Source organism: Talpa europaea (assembly GCF_964194135.1).
Source record: "Talpa europaea genome assembly, chromosome: 5".
NCBI lineage: Eukaryota > Metazoa > Chordata > Mammalia > Eulipotyphla > Talpidae > Talpa > Talpa europaea.
This window is the reverse complement of record NC_140071.1, coordinates 116,986,435-117,005,311: the sequence shown is the minus strand read 5'-3', so window position 1 is coordinate 117,005,311 and position 18,877 is coordinate 116,986,435. Positions and strand designations below refer to the sequence as shown.

General features: G+C 38.3%; 1 protein-coding gene across 1 annotated transcript in view; it reads left to right on the top strand.

Moving 5' to 3' along the window:
- GABRB1 (gamma-aminobutyric acid type A receptor subunit beta1) overlaps nucleotides 1–18,877 on the top strand; it is a gene marked incomplete at both ends in the record, with an annotated part of 315,869 nt that overhangs the window by 205,110 nt on the left and 91,882 nt on the right. Inside the window, one exon of the mRNA XM_084233328.1 lies at nucleotides 710–792. Coding sequence (XP_084089454.1) covers nucleotides 710–792 — 83 coding nt within the window. The remainder of the gene's footprint in view (nucleotides 1–709; nucleotides 793–18,877) is intronic.

The following is an 18,877-nucleotide window of genomic DNA, read 5'->3' as shown; positions in this document are numbered from 1 at the left end:
TAAGAGAAAAGCTTTGTCCAAAATGATATAAAAATTTGTAAGAGTGGATTAGTCACATGTATTTAAGTTACTCTCAGACTCTAATTCAGGAAATCTCCAAGGCAAGAGAAAATAATGGAAACCCAGGTAGGGCATCTACAGTCTAGGCCCTGGGGGTTGCCTAAGCACAATCTCGGAGCTAATAAAAATGGTGTGAACACCAGTCTTAAAACAGTGCTTTTTTACTGTTATAGGCTAGTGCGTACAGGTGGGCCATCAAAAAGTCATAAAGGGTAAGGTTTGTAATTTTGCTGTTGTCTTATTAGGAAGCAGCAGGAGAAGGTAGGCTTTGATAATTTAGATATCCTCCTACTCAAAGCTGGACTTGCTGCAGATATTGGCAGAGACATTCCTAGAAAGCTAGTAAAGATAGGAAAGATCATGGAAAAATACAATACAAATGACCATTATTTGAAGGGCATTTACTAAGTAAGACATTGGGACATCCTACACAGAGTTTTGATTGATAGGGGACTGAAGCTCATGGATATAAATTAACAAGCACAGATCACACCACTGGTGAACAGCAAAGACTGATTTAAACTCAATCCATCTGTCTTCAAAATTTTTAATCACAAAATTTGATGCCAAATGGTAAACATGATTCAGGGCTAGAAAGCCTGGAAATGAGATATTTTTTTGATGCTGTCTTTTCTCTTTCACCTAACAGAATCACCACCACAGCTGCATGTATGATGGACCTACGGAGATATCCTCTGGATGAGCAAAATTGTACCCTGGAGATTGAAAGTTGTGAGTTACTAAAACTGAGAAAAGGGGTATTTGCTTAACCCAATTATATTCAACCTCATGATGGGTAATTGGTAGGATATTTTTAACTATACTACCTTGCCAATTTTTCAAAGAGTTCAGCCTATCAATATTTGCCCTTATATTGGTGGCTGAGGGATCAATTCAATGCAGTTATCTTCAAACCAATAGGGAAAATCCACATATTATAGTTGAAAAATTTGTGAATTTAAGGTTTCTACTTTTCAGAGTGGAGTTTCTCCACTACTTTTCTAATAACCACACTGCATTTATAAGAGAGGACAAAATTTACAGATGAAGAGACTTTCTGAGATTTGTCCATCTGAAGTATTGTAAATTGTTGTCTTTTAGAAAAACACGATGGTAGAGTCTTGTGTGCATTTATCTTTCTCCATGGAAAGAATATGTTGAATAATTTTCATGAGATTTGTGCTGTGCACCAAAGACTTGATGCATTTTCAGATCTAATAACTGGTTTTGATGTGTCCTCTTTAGTTGCTTTCTTAACAGCTACAATTCTTTAGCCTCTAAGATTAAATCTGGTTGTCTGTGTTTCATTGTTTTTGTGCATCAACATGCAGATATTTGAGTACATTTATTGTGAATATCAATCCTGGACCTATTTTTCTGGTTTTCAGGGGCACAGAAAAATACAGTAGCTAATTCAGAGCATTACAAATGCCACTGAATGTAATAGGAAAAGTAGACATGTATTTAAATCTAAAACAGTTTCCATATCCAAGTATCAGAACAGTAAAGGAAAATGTGAAAATCCCAGGTGACCTCTTAGCATTATTGAAGAATATTCTCTAATTTCACTGAATCTAGACAAACAAATAGAGGCTTATACACATATGGATACATAGTTAGACATAGACACTGATTTCCTATGACTAAACCTGGAATGAAGAAATTCATGAGCTATTCATTAATATTCTAACTTAAATTATATAGGTAAGTTGGTTGAAACATGTTAATATATTGGTTGACATTATTAATGGTGACTTTTTGTTTAAATAACAATGATAACCAAATTCAAGCCATAGAAATAAAGTATGAGGCCAATCATTTATTGATAGCTGATCATGTTTTCTAAGTAAAGCACAACTTTAGCTAATCAAAGCCATTAGCTTTTGGTATGGACCTGCAAAGAGAATAATACATGGGTTGTTCATTCATATGGATTGCCTTTTACTTGACTTTTCCATTGATTGTGATTTTTTTACCTTCGCTTCTGCTTGAAGAACATTAGGATATGACCACTTCTCTAAATTCCAAGATCTTAAGACTTACATTTTTCACTTAAAGAAGCAATAAATTTTGACAAGTACTTTGATTATGTATTGCAAGTATGGAAATTACCAGCATTTCCTCTTAAAATGCATACTTTACTTTATAATGCACAGTGTGTTTTCCTGTTATTATAGGTTGAGTTTTCTTTAATTAGGTGATTGTCTTTACTCGTGTTTAGGAACAGATGACTTAAATCCCGTTTCCCTATCAGATAATGACCAAAATCAAAACTACAGATGAGGCAGAAATTAAACAATTTTTGTGAGGCAGGGCTGGGGAAGCACAAATAGATAGCCCAAAGTCATCATGAAATTGCATAAAATAGGTGAGGACTTGGGCACATGATGATCACTGAAATGATTCAGCATTTGAACATATGAATAATGCTTAGCAACTAGGACATTAAAATCAGCTTGTATCTATGTCAAGATTCAGACACACAGTGAACATCAGCTAAGTGATCCAACATCCCGCCACAGAACTCCAGTCCCTAAAATATTTGCCTAGAGCAAAGCAGTAACTGACCTGTGAAGATTTGCATAATGAGTTGTCCCTGAAGGTATAAGTTGGATGAAAGAGTAAAAAAAAACAGAACTGTCTTCTACTTGCCAGACCAAGGCTAAGCATTAATATAATGCCTCGGTAACATGAGACTTTCTAACATTATTTGAGAGGTGATGTATCTGAGGCTTAGAGGAATAAAACAATTTACCCAAGATTACAGGGTGAGGATAATGGTAAAGTGGGTATTAGAATCTATGCAATCTGTTCTCCATCATAGAATCCTGCAATCAAGAATTGAGCAAAGGAGTAGAGCATCATTGATTAGAACTAAAGCACCTATTAGGACTACTCTCAGCAAGGTTGAGTTTGATGATGCTGACTCAACCAAAGACTGGTCTGTATTTCACAAAATTATCCCTAATAAGGTTAGACTAGATACCAGAAGAACTTAATGTTCAGGTCGAGAGTCAAATGAGTGCAACTGCAACGCAAATATATCCCTTCTGTAGGGTGAGTTGTAGTCAGGCTTTTGCGCTGTTGGTCTTTGTGGCTATCACCTGTGGCCTTGAATGTGGGAGGCACTTGGGACATGCATGCCTGATGGAGTATGATGTGGGCATTTGTATGTGGGCCCGCCTGAGCCTGGAGGCTGAGGCTATTAAGGGTGGTGTCACACAGAATGGCAGCTGCGAATGGCTATGAGAGCATCAGTGAGAGATGCGAGAGGAAAAGATCATCACGAGAGAACACCAGAGAAAGCTCAGAAGGAAAAAGCTTATAGAGATTCTCAGGGTGGCCCCAAGTTGGTGCCTGGGATCTTGTAGAACACCTTAAAACAGATACACCCATGGAAACATTTAAAAACTTACCTGTAACAACTTCAAGCAACAGTATAACAAATGGCAATAATATAGGGTTCATATGAGCTTTGCTTGTTCCCACCTAAGTATGTAATTGATCTCTTGCCAACATTAACGAACACTGAGTATGTTATTCATCTATTTTTTACCTCTTCACAAAGAAATACACATGTTATTTGCTGAAACGACTCAAATTGACAATTCTGAGATCTATAACTGAGCTTTAAAGTGATTAGAAATTAAAGATTGGTATGAGCTAGGACATAAGTAGATATTCCACCATTATAAGATTAACCCACTCATACTTTTGTGATCAACAACTTTACCTATCTTACAGAACGTCCTCATTGGTACTCTCTTCAGTGACAATCCAATGTACAGAAAAATATTTTCATTGCTTAAGGTCTTGGAGACAAATTAAAGATGTTTTGCTTGTCTTTAATGTCATCTAATCAAGTAAATTGGAAAGACCATAAAGCTTTGTTAAATTGAAAATATACTTGAACTTGGAGTAGATTAATAGCTTCATAGCCCTAGGATGCTATAAAATGAGTTAATGGCACATAGAAAAATCAATCAAGGAATTTAGTATTAAAAGGGTTTCAATTTGAAATCAATAAAACTACCATGAGGAGGTTTGATAACTGCAAACCTCATGGAGATCTGCAAAGGACATGGGAGAGCAATCAGGGAGGAGTCAAATGTCTTCCCATTCTCTGAAACAATTGAGGAATATCTTCATCCTAATTACCCTCGATCAGCAGGTCGTGTCACCCAAATATAGTAGAGACCATTTCAGACCTGAAGTCTCTCAGCGGTCTCATCTGTCTTCATCTAAAAATCCTTATGCTTTCACCATTCTGAGTTACCCACTGTCTTTTCAGAGAAAGAAATGTTCCTGTTTCTTTGTTGGCTGAACCTGGCTGTGTGTTCAGGATTCCATATTTTTATTCCTCCTCTAGCACTGATTTTCTCAGGTTCACACAATTCTCTGCCCCTGGTCTCTTAGATCCTCAATCTCACCTTCTCTGCCACCACTCTTTAACCCACAGCCTAAAAAATAACCTGAGAACTCTTCTAGTCATAAAGTACCTCTACTCTACCCTCATCTCTCCCCTTGAGCTTTTCCTATCACACCATTTTCTTTTTCTCCAAAGTACTTAAAGAATGGTTTATATCTTTTACCTACTGCCTCAGTTTCCTCTCAACTCACTATAGTTTAGAACCTGTTATCCATCTCCTCCCCCCACTGAGAGTGTTCTCAGGAAGGTCACAAAGGACTTCTTTTGACATGTCATCTTTATTCCAATAATCCCCAAATTTATATCTCCAGTTGAGGTCTCTTTTAAGCCCCAGATTGATATACATAAAATTCTTTTTGGCATACCTATTTTGAAGTTTCAAAGACTTTTTAAGATTTGTTCAAAACTTAGCTATCAATTTTCCCTTCCCAAATGAGCTTGCTTTCAAGTCTCCTTAATCTTCAGATTCCTAGGATTCAATGTTAATATTTTCCTCTTTGACACATCTAGTATCCAATCTATTGTCAAGTAGCATCCATTCTATTTGCATATTTGTCAATTTGTCTATTTGCTACATGTCTCTACAGTCTTACTAACAGTCACATTATTATTAATTCTTACCTGAGCCACTGTTGCATTCTTTATTGGTCTTCTTACATTCATTGTTGACTCCTTCTATGGTGCCAGCAAGCACAGGGCAGGTCCTCTATGGATGCAGGCAGAGGGAAAAAGGAGAGTCCTGGTCCCCTCAGTGGCTTTTTCAGGCTTTAATGCTCTTTCTGTTCCAATTGATGGGGGGACAAGCTCACAGGCTGGCAAGGCAGGGAGGCTAGAGGGCCAGGGGGCTAGCAGGCCTCCCAGGCCCTGCTAAGTATTTACTCTTTCTCTTTGGGCTCTCTCTGGTGTTCTCTTGCGGTCTCTTCCTCTCACAGCTATTCTGATGTGGCCATTTTGTCTCTAAGTGATGCTGCTCTTATATCCTCAGCCTCCAGGCTCAGGCCTGCCCACTTACGCATGCCCACACCATGCTCCAGGTGTCCACAATCAGGTATCTGTGCCCTGCGCCCATGCTTCCAGGTACCTTCTGTATTCAAGGCCACAGGTGATAGCCACAGAGGCCAATGGCATAAAAGCCTGACTCTAGACCTCACAACTCATTCTAAACCCAGCAGAGTGATCTTTTCAAAATATAAATCAAATCACGTTACTTCTATGCTTAAAAATATTCAGACTTCCCACTGCACCAAGAAAACTCCCTACATTTCTTAATTTGACCTTCAAGTTCCTATGTGACCTAATGTCCCTTGATATCTTCATTCTTGTTCATTGCCATTTTTCCCTGGCTTATGACATTAAACTCCAAAAGCATGAATTCTTTGTTTCTTGCAGACCAAACTTCCATCTCGTTATCTTCACCATCTTGTTCCTTTTGAATGAAACACATTTCCTCATCATGGTTCTTTTGTCTGCCCCCCATTTTTTAGTTCTCATTTAAGATGACATCACTAGTAAAAGGATCCTTGAGAATTCAATCTAAATTAGAATTTCCTAGCTATTTTCTTTCAAATTTGATAATTTCTTATATGCCACTTAGCAGTGTTTGTTTGCTTCTCTGTTTGTTGTTTCTTCCCTCTGTGGACTGTAAACACCACAGAGGAAAGTATCACTTGTGTTTGGTTCATAACACAATAGTTAAAATTTAGCCTAGTGGGCCTCCCTGGTGGCACAGGGGTTAAAGATACAGCACTATCAAGCTATCTCCAGCCACTGCAACTTGAGTTTGATCCTAGGCCAGAGAGCTGACCCACATGGCACAGCAGACCTCTCCTGTCTCACCCGCTGCTCCCCTCAGCAGTGTACTTCAGTAGATCCACCTGTTCTGCTCCTTACTCTGACTCTGGTGAATACTTTCACCCCTCACCTCTGGCCTATGCCCCAGTTCTTGTATGCAAAAATAATAAATAAATAAATCTTTTAAATAAATCTTAAAAAAAAAAAAACATAGCCTAGTTCCTGATAATAAAGATTTGTTGAGTGAATGTATGCTAAACTTTTTTACTCTAAACTTTCCAAGTCTTTTGAATTTCAGAAGTCTAGTTTGTTCTAATTTTTCACATAAAATTTAAGGCAGGACTTTTTTTACTGGCAATAAATATTCTTTCTTGGTATAATTTTATATTCATGCTTTAAGACTGCCTCAAAAATGTAAGATTATAGATATATCTACCAACAGCCAAGTAGGCAGAAACTTAACATTTTAATTACTCTCTAGGAATTGTGTTAGGCTAGTCAGTGTGATGAATCACTATCAATTTTTTGTTTTTTTTGTTTCACTTGAGTCATTAAATAACTATTTATCAAAGATAGCATTCAGTGATAATTGGCTATTTTTATACTTATTTCTTGTTTTTAGAAATGATCTGAAAACTTAAAACTTAGGCATTGTCTTAATGTATTTGACTTAATGAACCATCCACTCAATCTATCTTTGAGTCTCAGAATATTATCCTTTGCTTCATTTAAATATCTTGTTAGGGGCCTCCCCGGTGGCGCAGCGGTTGAGCGCAGGGTTGCGAAGCTGCCCGCAGCCTCTGCAGTACTGGTTCGATTCCCGGCTGCTCCCAGGCCACCGGAGGGTCCCACATGGTGTGCACACCTCTCCTGCCACCTGCTGCTCCCCTCAGCAGTGTATTTCTGTCCTTCTGCCTGCTCTGCTCCCCACTCTGGCTCTGGTGAATTCTCTCACCCTCCCGCACTTCTGACTGTACCCAGTGCTTGTATAAATAAATAAATAAATCTAAAAAAAAAAAAAAAAAAAAAAAAAAAAAAAAAAATAAATATCTTGTTAGTAACAACATACAGAATGTCAGCCACAGTCATGTTTGATTATTTCAAAAAAAAAATTGTTTTTTGCCCACAAAAATAGCAGGTGATTAGAAAACTATGTCGACCTAATAAAATGGCCTAACTTAACTATGGAAAATTCCCTGAAAAAAAGTGAGGTTTTCATGTTGAAATGCTAAGTTTTAGTTGTATACTGTGTCACTTTAACATTCATTAAAAAAAATCAAAATAAGTATAGTTTCTAGAGGTGATACCAAAGAAGATCTACAAAGGTCAGTCCACGAACTAGAGAATTTTGCCCAGTTCCTTTTAAAATTTTTATTTATTTATTTTAAAATGAGGTAATATTGGCTTGTGTTTTTTTTGGTATTTTGGAAATCTAAGATCCTCCCTTCAGGTATCACCACAGTAATTTTGCCCGGTTTTTAATGCCATGTTAAGATAATTTCATACAGAGGTAAGAGATGACGATATCTGGAAGAAAATTTAGGGATGCCTAACAGGCATTTATGAATGTTTTAAACACTATCACATAGAAGGGAAACTGTATATTTGGTGTTGCTCACTGTATTAGTCAGAATCTCCAGAGAAATAAAATCAACAAGGATAAAGAGATTTAATTTAAGGAACTGGCTCCCACAATTATGGAGGATGATAAATTCCCAGATGTTCAGTGTTAGTAAGTAGGCAAACTGGAGAAGGGATAGTGTAGCTCCTGTCTGAAGACCAACAGACTTAAGATCCAACAAAAGTCGATCTTTTAGTTTGAGTCTGAAAATAGAAAAAAAAGCGATTATCCCAGTTCAAAAGTAGTCAGATAGGAGGAATTCTCTTTTACTCTGGGAAAGATAGTCTTTTGCTTTATTCCTGCCCTCAATCTATTGGATGAGGTTTGTCCACATTCGGGAGGGAAACCTACTTTACTCAGCCCACTGATTTAAATGCTAACCTCATCCACAAACACTCTCACAAGAACTTGCAGAATAATGTTTGACAAATTATCTGGGCACCCAGTGGCCCAGTCAAGTGGATACATAAAATCAGCCATCACACAGAGTGCTAGATTTTAATCCATTCTATTCAGCTAGCATTTCTTAATTGGTGACCATATATGACTCTGTGTGCTAAAAAGTGCTGGTGATACAGCAGCAACTGCCCAGACAGGTGGGCAGAAGTTACAGGAAGGTAAATCTGGAATTTAATGAGCAGAGCTGCCCATTCATGAAGTGAGTGCCTGCTTAAGAAAGACTTCCTCTCCCACAGAGACACTTCAATTAATTGGAAATGACCACCTACTTGTATTAATGTAGAAGACAATGGCCTCATTGAGAGGCTAGTTAATTATATAACCTTTAAGATCTCTTTTGGCCCCAAAAGCTAGAACTCTTACTTTAGTCAATTTACTTACATCACCAGTAAATTAATTTATGTGCTTGCCTGCATATTAATTCTAAAGTGATCCTGATTTATAAAAGAAATTAGAGTATAGAAAAATGTTATGAATTCATGAACATATAAATACAAGAAAAATATGAAATATAGGACAATTCCAAGCAAAGCCTTTGAACCATTCTTACTTTATTGCTGCCTGCCAAATCATTAATTCTAATCTAAAATAATTTAAAAATAGCATCTACAACATGCTGCACACTTGCTATTCATGGATGCTAAACACCCAAAAATAACAGAAGTAAATTGAACTTCATGAATGATTCATGGCTTCTCTTGTTTTATGTCCTCATTGTCAAGGAAATTAGCAGCATTGGATATCTCCTTAGATAAATTTGATTTTGCCATATTCAGTAGACTACTTAATGAAAATGAATATTTCACATTTATGTTCATAGAAATGTTAATGAATTTTAGTGCCTGTAGCTTTTTTGATGAGCAGAGGGGTGGGTGTAGAGAAGAAGGGAATATTTTCTGAATTAATTTATTCTTTTTTCCAGGCTGCTTCTTTGAAACTGTGGAAAAAACACTCTTTCTGAAAAGTCTCTTATCTTTTAAAGTTAAAAAATAAAAGTCAGTGGGGGGAATGGTTTCCTTATGTGAATCAAAGGAAAGGTTGCAATCAACCTGACTATAAACCAACATTCTAACTATTAATGTCTATCCCATAGACAGTTTAAAGTTATTTTTTATGTATGCATAAGCAACTGGATAGATTGATGAGGCTAGCTCTGGTTTACAGATTTTGATTTCTGGATGTTTCTTCTTATTTTAGGGCTCAGATAGATGACTTCCCAAGAGGAAATCAGAATAAAATTTATTGTTCTGTCTAACCTTTTTAAGTATTAAACAAATACTTATATAGACACATTTCATTGTGGATATTTGATCTATAATTGGACTGAGGGTTTTGATTCATCTGTGATCCAAACTTGACAATAAATGACAGCTAATAATTATTGATTATCTACTATGTGCCAGGCACTTCACAACGATTTCCTAATAAATCCTTACCAAAACCTGATTGTGCACCCCCATTTTACAGAGGAGGAAATCAAAGCACCATGGCAACAACTTGCCTCCAGCCACAAAGCTGTAGTATTCCAAAAGGGTTTTGAGTTAAACCCATGTGACTTGAACTCCTAAGATTTAGCCCTTAAATTATAGCCTCTCAAGAAAGCTGCTTTTCTATACTGTACACATAAAACTTTTTTTTTTCAAGTTTCCCCACTGTATCTGTGGGATGATATTTCAGTATATTCTATCTGGACAGGCAGCAGACCACAGAGAACAAAGTAGGTTTTGATTGATCCTCTTCCCCACTACTGAATGTGTCTCTATTCAGTTCCTAAATGGGCATTTAATTTCTGGCATTACTGGCAAGTATATTGAACACTGATATACTTTTCAAATAATCATCATTTTACCAGATTACTTCTATAATGCAAGAGATCACACAACAGTCAGAAATCCTTTCCCTTCTATATGGCTATTGACACTATTTACCCCAAGTCATTTCAGTACAGCATTAGACCTGACTGCAATGGTACAGTGGCTTCAAAAGCCATTCATCAGTGTTAAGTATAATGCAGTAATATCTATGACCTTGGAAATGGACATGTTCTCTTGAACGATCTTGGCTTGGATTGTTTCACCTCCACATAGGATCCATTTGATAATATATACACATGCAATTCATTTTTAATTTCAGTATCCATTTCCACATTGAAATCCCTTTATTATAACTGTAAAATCAAAGATGTTAAAAGAAAGCATTTAAACAATATTGGTACTATGACCCCACTCTAGATCAATAATTCAAATCGGGGCCTCCCCGGTGGCGCAGCGGTTGAGCGCTGGGTTGCGAAACTGCGCGTGGCCTCTGCGGCGCCGGTTCGATCCCCGGCTGCTCCCAGGCCACCGGAGGAGGGTCCCACATGGCGCGCAGACCTCTCCTGCCGCCCGCTGCTCCCCTCAGCAGTGTACTTCAGTCCTTCTGCCTGCTCTGCTCCCCGCTCTGGCTCTGGTGAATTCTCTCACCCTCCCTCCCGCACTTCTGACTGTGCCCAGTGCATGTATAAACAAAACAAACAAACAAACCAGCAAACAAATAAATAAAGCATGCCTCTATTAAAAAAAAAAAAATTTTTAAAAAAAAATAATAATTCAAATCGGCAAAAGGTGGGCCCTGGCACAAGTACTTGGTAAGCTCCCAGCTGATTTTTACATGCAGCCACGTCTCCAATGCTTTCAGGCTGGAAGGCTTTGAATTTTGCTCCTCTTTTTCTTTTAACTTCTCTCCTAATATACCCAGTTCTCTAAATTGGAAGTAGAATGGAAACAGCAATGAGAGAAGAAAGTATAGCAAAGAACAGAAAATAGCATGATTTTCAAAAAAGAAATTGTTGAAATGATGAAAGGAAAAAATTTAAACTATCCTTTCCTTTATTCCCTCTGGAAGAGGCTCCATTTTATTTCTTTAAAAGTGCATGTCTTGAAATAAATGGTAGACAATGAATCCTGTCCTTCACTGAAATTAAGTGCTTCAACCATATATTCAAATCCATGTAATAATAAGTGAAGTTATTATAAGATGCCATTCTATTATAAAAAGCCTATATATACACATAGATACCACATATTATCATGAATACAATCAATGAAATATTAATTTGTAAAATGACACTGTGGTAAATGAGTTATCTATTGGCAAAAGAGGAGGGACCATCAGCTGTTACAGAAACAATCTATCATGTTTTATTTTATTTTTTTTAAATAATAAATTTTATTTTTATATTCCCCATACAATTGCAACCCCCCCATTCTGATCCCAATCCCTCCCCTCCCACCCCCCACCCCCCAAAAGTGTCTCTGTTTCATAGTTTTTTGTTGATTCTGATTTTCACTTTCTTATAGTTATTCATTTTCCTGGTCCCTTATTTAAGTTTTCTAGATTCCTGCTATGAGTGAGACCATCCGGTATTTTTCTTTTTCTTTTTGGCTTATTTCGCTGAGCATGATCCCTTCCAGCACCATCCATGTTGCTGCAAATTGCATGTGTTTATCTTTTTTGAATGCTGAGTAATATTCCATGGTGTATATGTACCACATCTTCTTGATCCAGTCATCTATTTTTGGGCATTTGGGTGGTTTCCAAAGCTTAGCTATTGTAAACAGTGCTGCTATAAACATAGGCGTGCAGGTGCTCTTTGGAATTAATGTTTCTGTGTCCTTTGAGTAAATACCTAGGAGTGGAATTGCTGGATCATATGGAAGCTCTATGTTTAGTAGGTCCAGAAATCTCCACACAGCTCTCCATAGTGGTTGGACCAGTTTGCACTCCCACCAACAGTACAGAAGAGTTCCTTTTTCTCCACACCCTCGCCAACATTTGTTGTTGCTAGTTTTTTTAATATGTGCCATTCTCACTGGTGTAAGATGGTATCTCATGGTAGTTTTGATTTGCATTTCCCTGATTACAAGTGATGTTGAACATTTTTTCATATGCCTCTTGGCCATTTGCATTTCTTCTTCAGAGAAGTTTCTTTTTAGCTCTTCTGCCCATTTTTTGACTGGATTATTTTCTTTGTTGTTGTTGAGTCTCATCAGCTCTTTGCAGATTTTTGTGATCAGTCCTTTATCATTAGTGTTGTGTGCAAAAATGTTCTCCCAGTTGGTGGGGTTTCTCTTTGTTTTTGTTATTGTCTCTTTTGCTGTGCAGAAGCTCTTTAATTTGATGTGTTCCCAGCTGTTTATCTTTGCCTTCACTATCACTGCTTTGGGTGATGTGTCTGTAAAGATGTCTTTGAGGTACAAATCACGTAGTGTTTCGCCTATATTTCCTTCTATATATTTTATGGTTTCAGGTCTTATGTCTAGTTCTTTAATCCATTTTGAGTTGATTTTTGTGTATGGTGTGAGGTAGTGGTCAAGCTTCATTCTTTTGCATGTAGCGACCCAGTTTTCCCAGCACCATTTATTGAACAAACTTTCTTTGCTCCAATGCATAGTCTTTGCTCCTTTGTCAAAGATTAGTTGACCATAAATGTGTGGGTTTATATCTGGATTTTCTATTCGATTCCATTGGTCTGTATGTCTGTTCTTGTTCCAATACCATGCAGTTTTGATGATTATGGCTTTGTAGTATAGTTTGAAGTCTGGGAGTCTGATGCGTCCATTCCCTTCTTTTTTTTTCAGGAGAGCTTTGGCTATTCGGGGCTTTTTGTGATTCCATATGAATTTCATCAATAATTGTTCTGTTTCTTTGAAGAATGACATTGAAATTTTGATTGGAATAGCATTGAATCTGTATATTGCTTTTGGTAGGATGGCCATTTTAATAATGTTTATTCTTCCAATCCATGAGCAGGGGATGTCTTTCCATTTCTTTGTGTCTTCTTCTATTTCTTTTAACAGTGTTTTATAGTTTTCTTTGTATAGGTCCTTTACCTCTTTTGTTAGATTTATTCCCAAATATTTGATTTTTTTGTTTCAATAATAAAAGGGATTTTTTTTTTATTTCTTCTTCTTCAGATTTATTGTTTGTGTATAGGAAGGCTACTGACTTTTGCGTGTTGATTTTGTATCCTGCCACTTTACTGAAGGGATTGATTAGTTGAATTAGTTTTTCTGTGGAGTTTTTGGGGTTCTCTACATATATTATCATATCATCTGCAAATAGTGATAGTTTGACTTCTTCTTTTCCTATTTGGATTCCTTGGATGGCTTTCTCTTGTCTTATTGCTCTGGCTAGGACTTCCAGTATTATATTGAAAAGCAGTGGTGAGAGTGGACATCCTTGTCTTGTTCCAGATCTTAATGGAATTGCTTTCAGCTTTTCACCATTGAGAATGATACTGGCTGTTGGCTTGTCATAGATGGCCTTTATGATGTTGAGGTATGTTCCTTGTATCCCAAGAATTTCAAGGGCTTTCATCATGAATGGGTGTTGCACTTTGTCGAAAGCTTTCTCAGCATCTATTGATACTATCATATGGTTTTTATATTTCTTTTTGTTGATGTGTTGGATAACGTTGATTGATTTTCGGATGTTAAACCATCCTTGTGCCCCTGGAATGAATCCTACTTGGTCGGGGTGAATTATCTTATGGATACATTGTTGGATTCTGATAGCTAAAATTTTATTGAGGATTTTTGCATCAGTGTTCATTAGGGAGATTGGCCTGTAGTTTTCCTTTTTTGTGTTGTCCTTGTTCGGTTTTGGTATTAGTGTAATGTTGGCTTCATAGAATGTGTTTGGTATTGCCCTTCCTTCTCAATTTTTTGGAAGAGTTTGTGAAGGATAGGCACTAATTCGTCTCTGAATGTTTGGTAGAATTCATTTGCAAATCCATCGGGTCCTGGGCTTTTGTTTTTGGGGAGGTTTTTGATTACCATTTCAATTTTGCTGCTTGTAATTGGTCTGTTTAGGTGTTCTATTTCTTCTTTATCTAGCTTTGGGTGATTGTAGAGTTGTAGGAATTTGTCCATCTCCTCTAGATTGCTGAACTTGTTTCCATATAACTGTTCATAGTAGTTACTGATTATTCTTTTGATTTCTGCTGTGTCCGTTGTAATTTCTCCTCTTTCATTTGTGTCCTGTTTATTTGTGCTTTCTCCCTTTTTTCCTTTGTGAGCCTGGCTAGGGGTTTGTCTATTTTATTTATTTTTTCAAAGAACCAGCTCTTGGTTTCATTGATCTTTTGGATTGTATTTTTAGTTTCAATTTCATTTATTTCTGCTTTGGTTTTTATTATTTCTTTTCTTCTACTGGTTTTGGGGTTTTTTGTTGTTCTTTTTCTAGATCTTTGAGCTTCAAGATTAGGTTGTTTCTTTGAGTTCTTTCTTGTTTCTTGATGTAAGCTTCTATTGCTATATATTTTCCTCTTATTACTGCTTTTGCTGCATCCCATACATTTAGGATATTGGTGTCCTCCTTGTCATTCAATTCAAAGAATTTTTTAATTTCTTCTTTGATCTCCTCATTAGTCCAGTGGTCTTCCAGTAGTGTGGTTTTTAATCTCCATGAGGTAGGAAAGTTCCTTGCCTTCCTTTTATGGTTTATTTCTAGTTTGATGCCCTCATGGTCAGAAAAGATGCTTGGTATGATTTCAATCTTTGTGTATCTGTTGATGTTTGTCTTGTGCCCCAGTATGTGATCTATCCTGGAGAATGATCCGTGTGCACTTGAGAAAAATGTGTGCTCCGTTTTTTTGGGGTTTAGTGCTCTATAGATATCTGTTAAGCCCAAATGCTCTAAGTCCTTATTTAGAGCTTTAGTGTCTTTACTTATTTTTTGTCTTGTTGATCTATCCATTGTTGATAGTGGTGTGTTGAAGTTTCCCACTACGTATGTGTTTTCTCTGATGTCTGTTTTCAGAGAGGACAACAGTTGTCTGATATATTTTGGTGCTCCTTCATTTGGTGAGTATATGTTAATGAGTGTTATTTCTTCTTGAAGTATTGTCCCCTTGATCATAATGTAGTGACCATTGTGGTCTCTTTTTATTTTTTTGAGTTTGAAGTCTCTTTTATCTGATATAAGTATAGCTGTTCCTGCTTTCTTTTTTGGTCCATTTGCTTGTAGGATTGTTTTCCATCCTTTAACTTTGAGCCTATTTTTATCTTTTGTAGCTAAATGTGTTTCCTGGAGACAGCAAAAGGTTGGGTTTTGTTTCTTAATCCAGGCTGCAACTCTGTGTCTTTTTATTGAAGAGTTTAGTCCATTTACATTTAGAGTTAATATTGATATGTTAGCATCTGTATTTGCCATTGTGTTTGTCTTTCCTTTGATTTTATTTATTTATTCTTTTAATAACTTTTTTTTTTGGCCTTCTTTCGTTGTTATTCATCCCTCTGAGGTTCTGGCTTTAGGATTCCTTGTAGTATTTTTTGGAGTGGGGGTTTAGTCGTAATGAAATTCCAGAGTTTCTCTTTGTCTGGGAAGGTCCTTATTCTTTCTTCATAGAGGAAGGAGGGCTTTGCAGGATAGAGTATTCTTGGTTGGCATCTGTTTTCTTGGAGTCTGTTGACTATGTCCCTCCACTCTCTCCTTGCCTGTAGTGTTTCTTCAGAGAAGTCTGATGTCAGCCTGATTGGTTTTCCTTTGAATGTTATCTGTTTCTTCCCTCTTGTCAGTTTCATTATTTTTTCCTTGTCCTGGATTCTTGAGAGCTTTACTATTATGTGTCTTGCTGTATTTTTCCTTTTGTCGTGGATGTTTGGTGTTCTTCTTGCTTCTTGTATATCAATTTTCAGCTCCTTCTTCACATTTGGGAAGTTCTCTTCAATTATCTCCTGGAATATTTTCTCTGTTCCCACATCTCTCTCCTCTCCTTCTGGAATTCCTATAACTCTTATATTTCCTTTCCTCATGGAGTCAGATAGTTCCCGAAGTCTTTCTTCGTTCTTTTTCCTTCGTACTTCTCTTTCCTTTTCTGTTTTGGTTCTTTTTATTTCTGTGTCTTCAAGAGTACTTATTCGTTCTTCCATTTCATCTATTCTGCTTTCATTGCTTTTCTCAGAGTTCTTTAGTTCCTCCATTAATTCTTTGATCTCCTGCGTTTCTTTTGCTTCCCTCTTTACGGGCTCAATTTCATTCTTCTGATTGTTGATTATTTTTCTCATATCATTGTTTTCCTTTATGACTTCTGTCAGTTTTTTAATCACAGCAATTTTAAATTCTCTTTCTGGAAGGCTCAGAAGTTCTTCCAAGTTACTGTCGTTGTAATCTGGAGGGTGGTTTTCTTTTTGTGGTGTGCTTTTTTCCTGAGGAGTTGTTAGGTTGTGTGTGGTTCTTCTACTCCCTACTGTCTGTTTTCTAATTTGTCATATGCATTGGGACACTGTGTTGCTTGGACTGGCCGGCATCTTGGGTGAACTTCTCTGCTCCCCTCTGGTTCCTCCAGGAGCCATCTCTGGCTTCTGAGGGAGCTTTCTGCTGGATTCAGACAGTCTTTACTGAAGAAATGTCCCTGTTCTAGAATGGCGACGCGGGACTCAGTCCCTGCGCTTCCGGTCTCAGGCACACTCTTCTGCGCGCCCGGTCTGCCATGGCCATGGTTGCCTGTTCCCTCTGTGGGCTCAGACTGCTGGTCGGAAGGGGCCTGGCGTGGGCTAACTTCCCAGCTGGCCACTGTCTCCTCCGGGAGCCTTCTGCCCTTTTCAAGCAGTCTTAAGAAATTTCCCTGTTCTATGCAGTGTTAGTGACTTTTTTTTTCCCCTGGTCGCTAGGTGGCACCAGAGATCTCTCCTATTGTCCTTGGGGGAGGGGCTGTTTTTCGCCCCCCCCCACCCCGTGGGACAGGGAACAGAGCGGGAATGGTAGGGTAAACCTCAACGTCTTTGGGGTGCTGTGTCTGCCTTGTGCCCTACCGTCGTGGAGAACCCACGCCCTGAATTTCGTGCCCCGGGTCTCAGTTCCAAAGCCCTCAGGTCCAGGACACGGGCTGTAGCCCAGTTCAGTGGCGCGGGAATGGCGCCTTTTGCACCCCGCTCCCTCCCGTGCCTGGGCGCCTGGTTCCCACTTACTCAGTGAGGGGCTTTCATCTCAGTGAGGAGGGCCTCCGCGCGTCTCCCCTCAAGCCTAGGTCGCAGGCACGGGGACCTGGGCAGCCTCGATCCGATCTGCGTTTGCTTTTCAAGCGCGCCAAGCACGCGCTTTTCCGCACAAGCTTACCAGCCGGCCCAGGGCTGTGTGCGGGTCTCCTCCAGAGTCTCTTTGTTCTCTAATGGCGCCGGAAGCCGTTCGCTCTCCGCAGCGACGAATCCTGCAGGGTTCTCCACAGCTCCCGTTCACGGGGTGTGGTGGCTGCAATAGTCCCTTTCCACTCACAGTCCCGCGTGCTGCGTAGTTTGTTCTTGTTGGTCGTTTTAGTTTGTTTTTTTCCTCCTCTCTGCTGGTCGGAGAGTGCCGACTCTGTGGGCGGGGGAGGAGAGCAGGGTTCTGCGCTTTCCTCCCTTCTGGTCCTTTTTTATGGCAACTTTCTTCTTTGGGCAGTTTGCTGGAGTCGTCCGTTTATCTTCCGTGTCCCAGTTCTCACTGGGACCTGCCGTTTTTCCTCCCTATTAACTTTTTTTAATGGGAGATCTTACTCGCAGAGTCTCCTCACCGCCATGTTGCTCCGCCCTCCGGATATAGTGTCTATCATGTTTTATTTTAAAAGCTACAATTGTAAAGTTACAATTTATGTATGAATGAATGCATAGCAACAGGCTTCATGGGAATAGTTTATTTAACCAAAATGAAGCACTGTCTATTTATTTCAACCATAAAAGATAATATAATAAGGATTTCTAATCTTCATCTCCACCTTCATCTCCCCCTTCTTGTCCTGGAGGCACCAACTGTGTTCAATTTGTTGCATAAGAGGGCTGCTTTGTCACAGAGCTGCCACTGGATGACTTCATTGGTTCCAAACAGACTGTATTCCCAGCACTTTGATTATGTAGATCTACAAGTCAGACAAATTTTCACCGAAGAGTCAAAAGGTTGCCTGCTCTGACCTTAGAAACTGTCACAGTGGGAACCCATCACTTGTCTGCTGTGCTCCTACAGTGCTTGTCAAGTGTTCACATGACTGCAGGGAGTTTGTTAAAATGCATATTAATTTAATGAATCCAGGCTGGGGCCCAAGAATCTGCATTTCTATTACAGTATCAGCTGATACCGATTCTATTGATCTATGGGCCACACTTTCGAGTAGTGAGAATCTGGAGTAAGAAAAAAAAAACAACCTGTCTCACCTGTGCTTCTCAATTTACTTTCCTAGCCTGTTAGCTTCCTACTGAGATTTAAATAATTAGCTAAAAGCCTTTGTCACACTGGTTGCGCAGCTCTTGATTCAAGAGAGTTTTGAATTTTAAATTAACTGAGGCAGAAAAGTCATTTTCAGGTGACCTGAATAACTCTCAAACACTGAAATCTAACAGCCTAAATTTTGTTAAGTACCCAGGTGAGTAACATTCATGGCTTACTATTTTATATGTGAAAAAAGTCCCAGATAATTATGTTCTTAGTACTCTTAAGCCCACATTAAAAATAATACTTGAAAAAAAAATACTTGGATGAATATTTTTGCATGAAAGGATTTAATT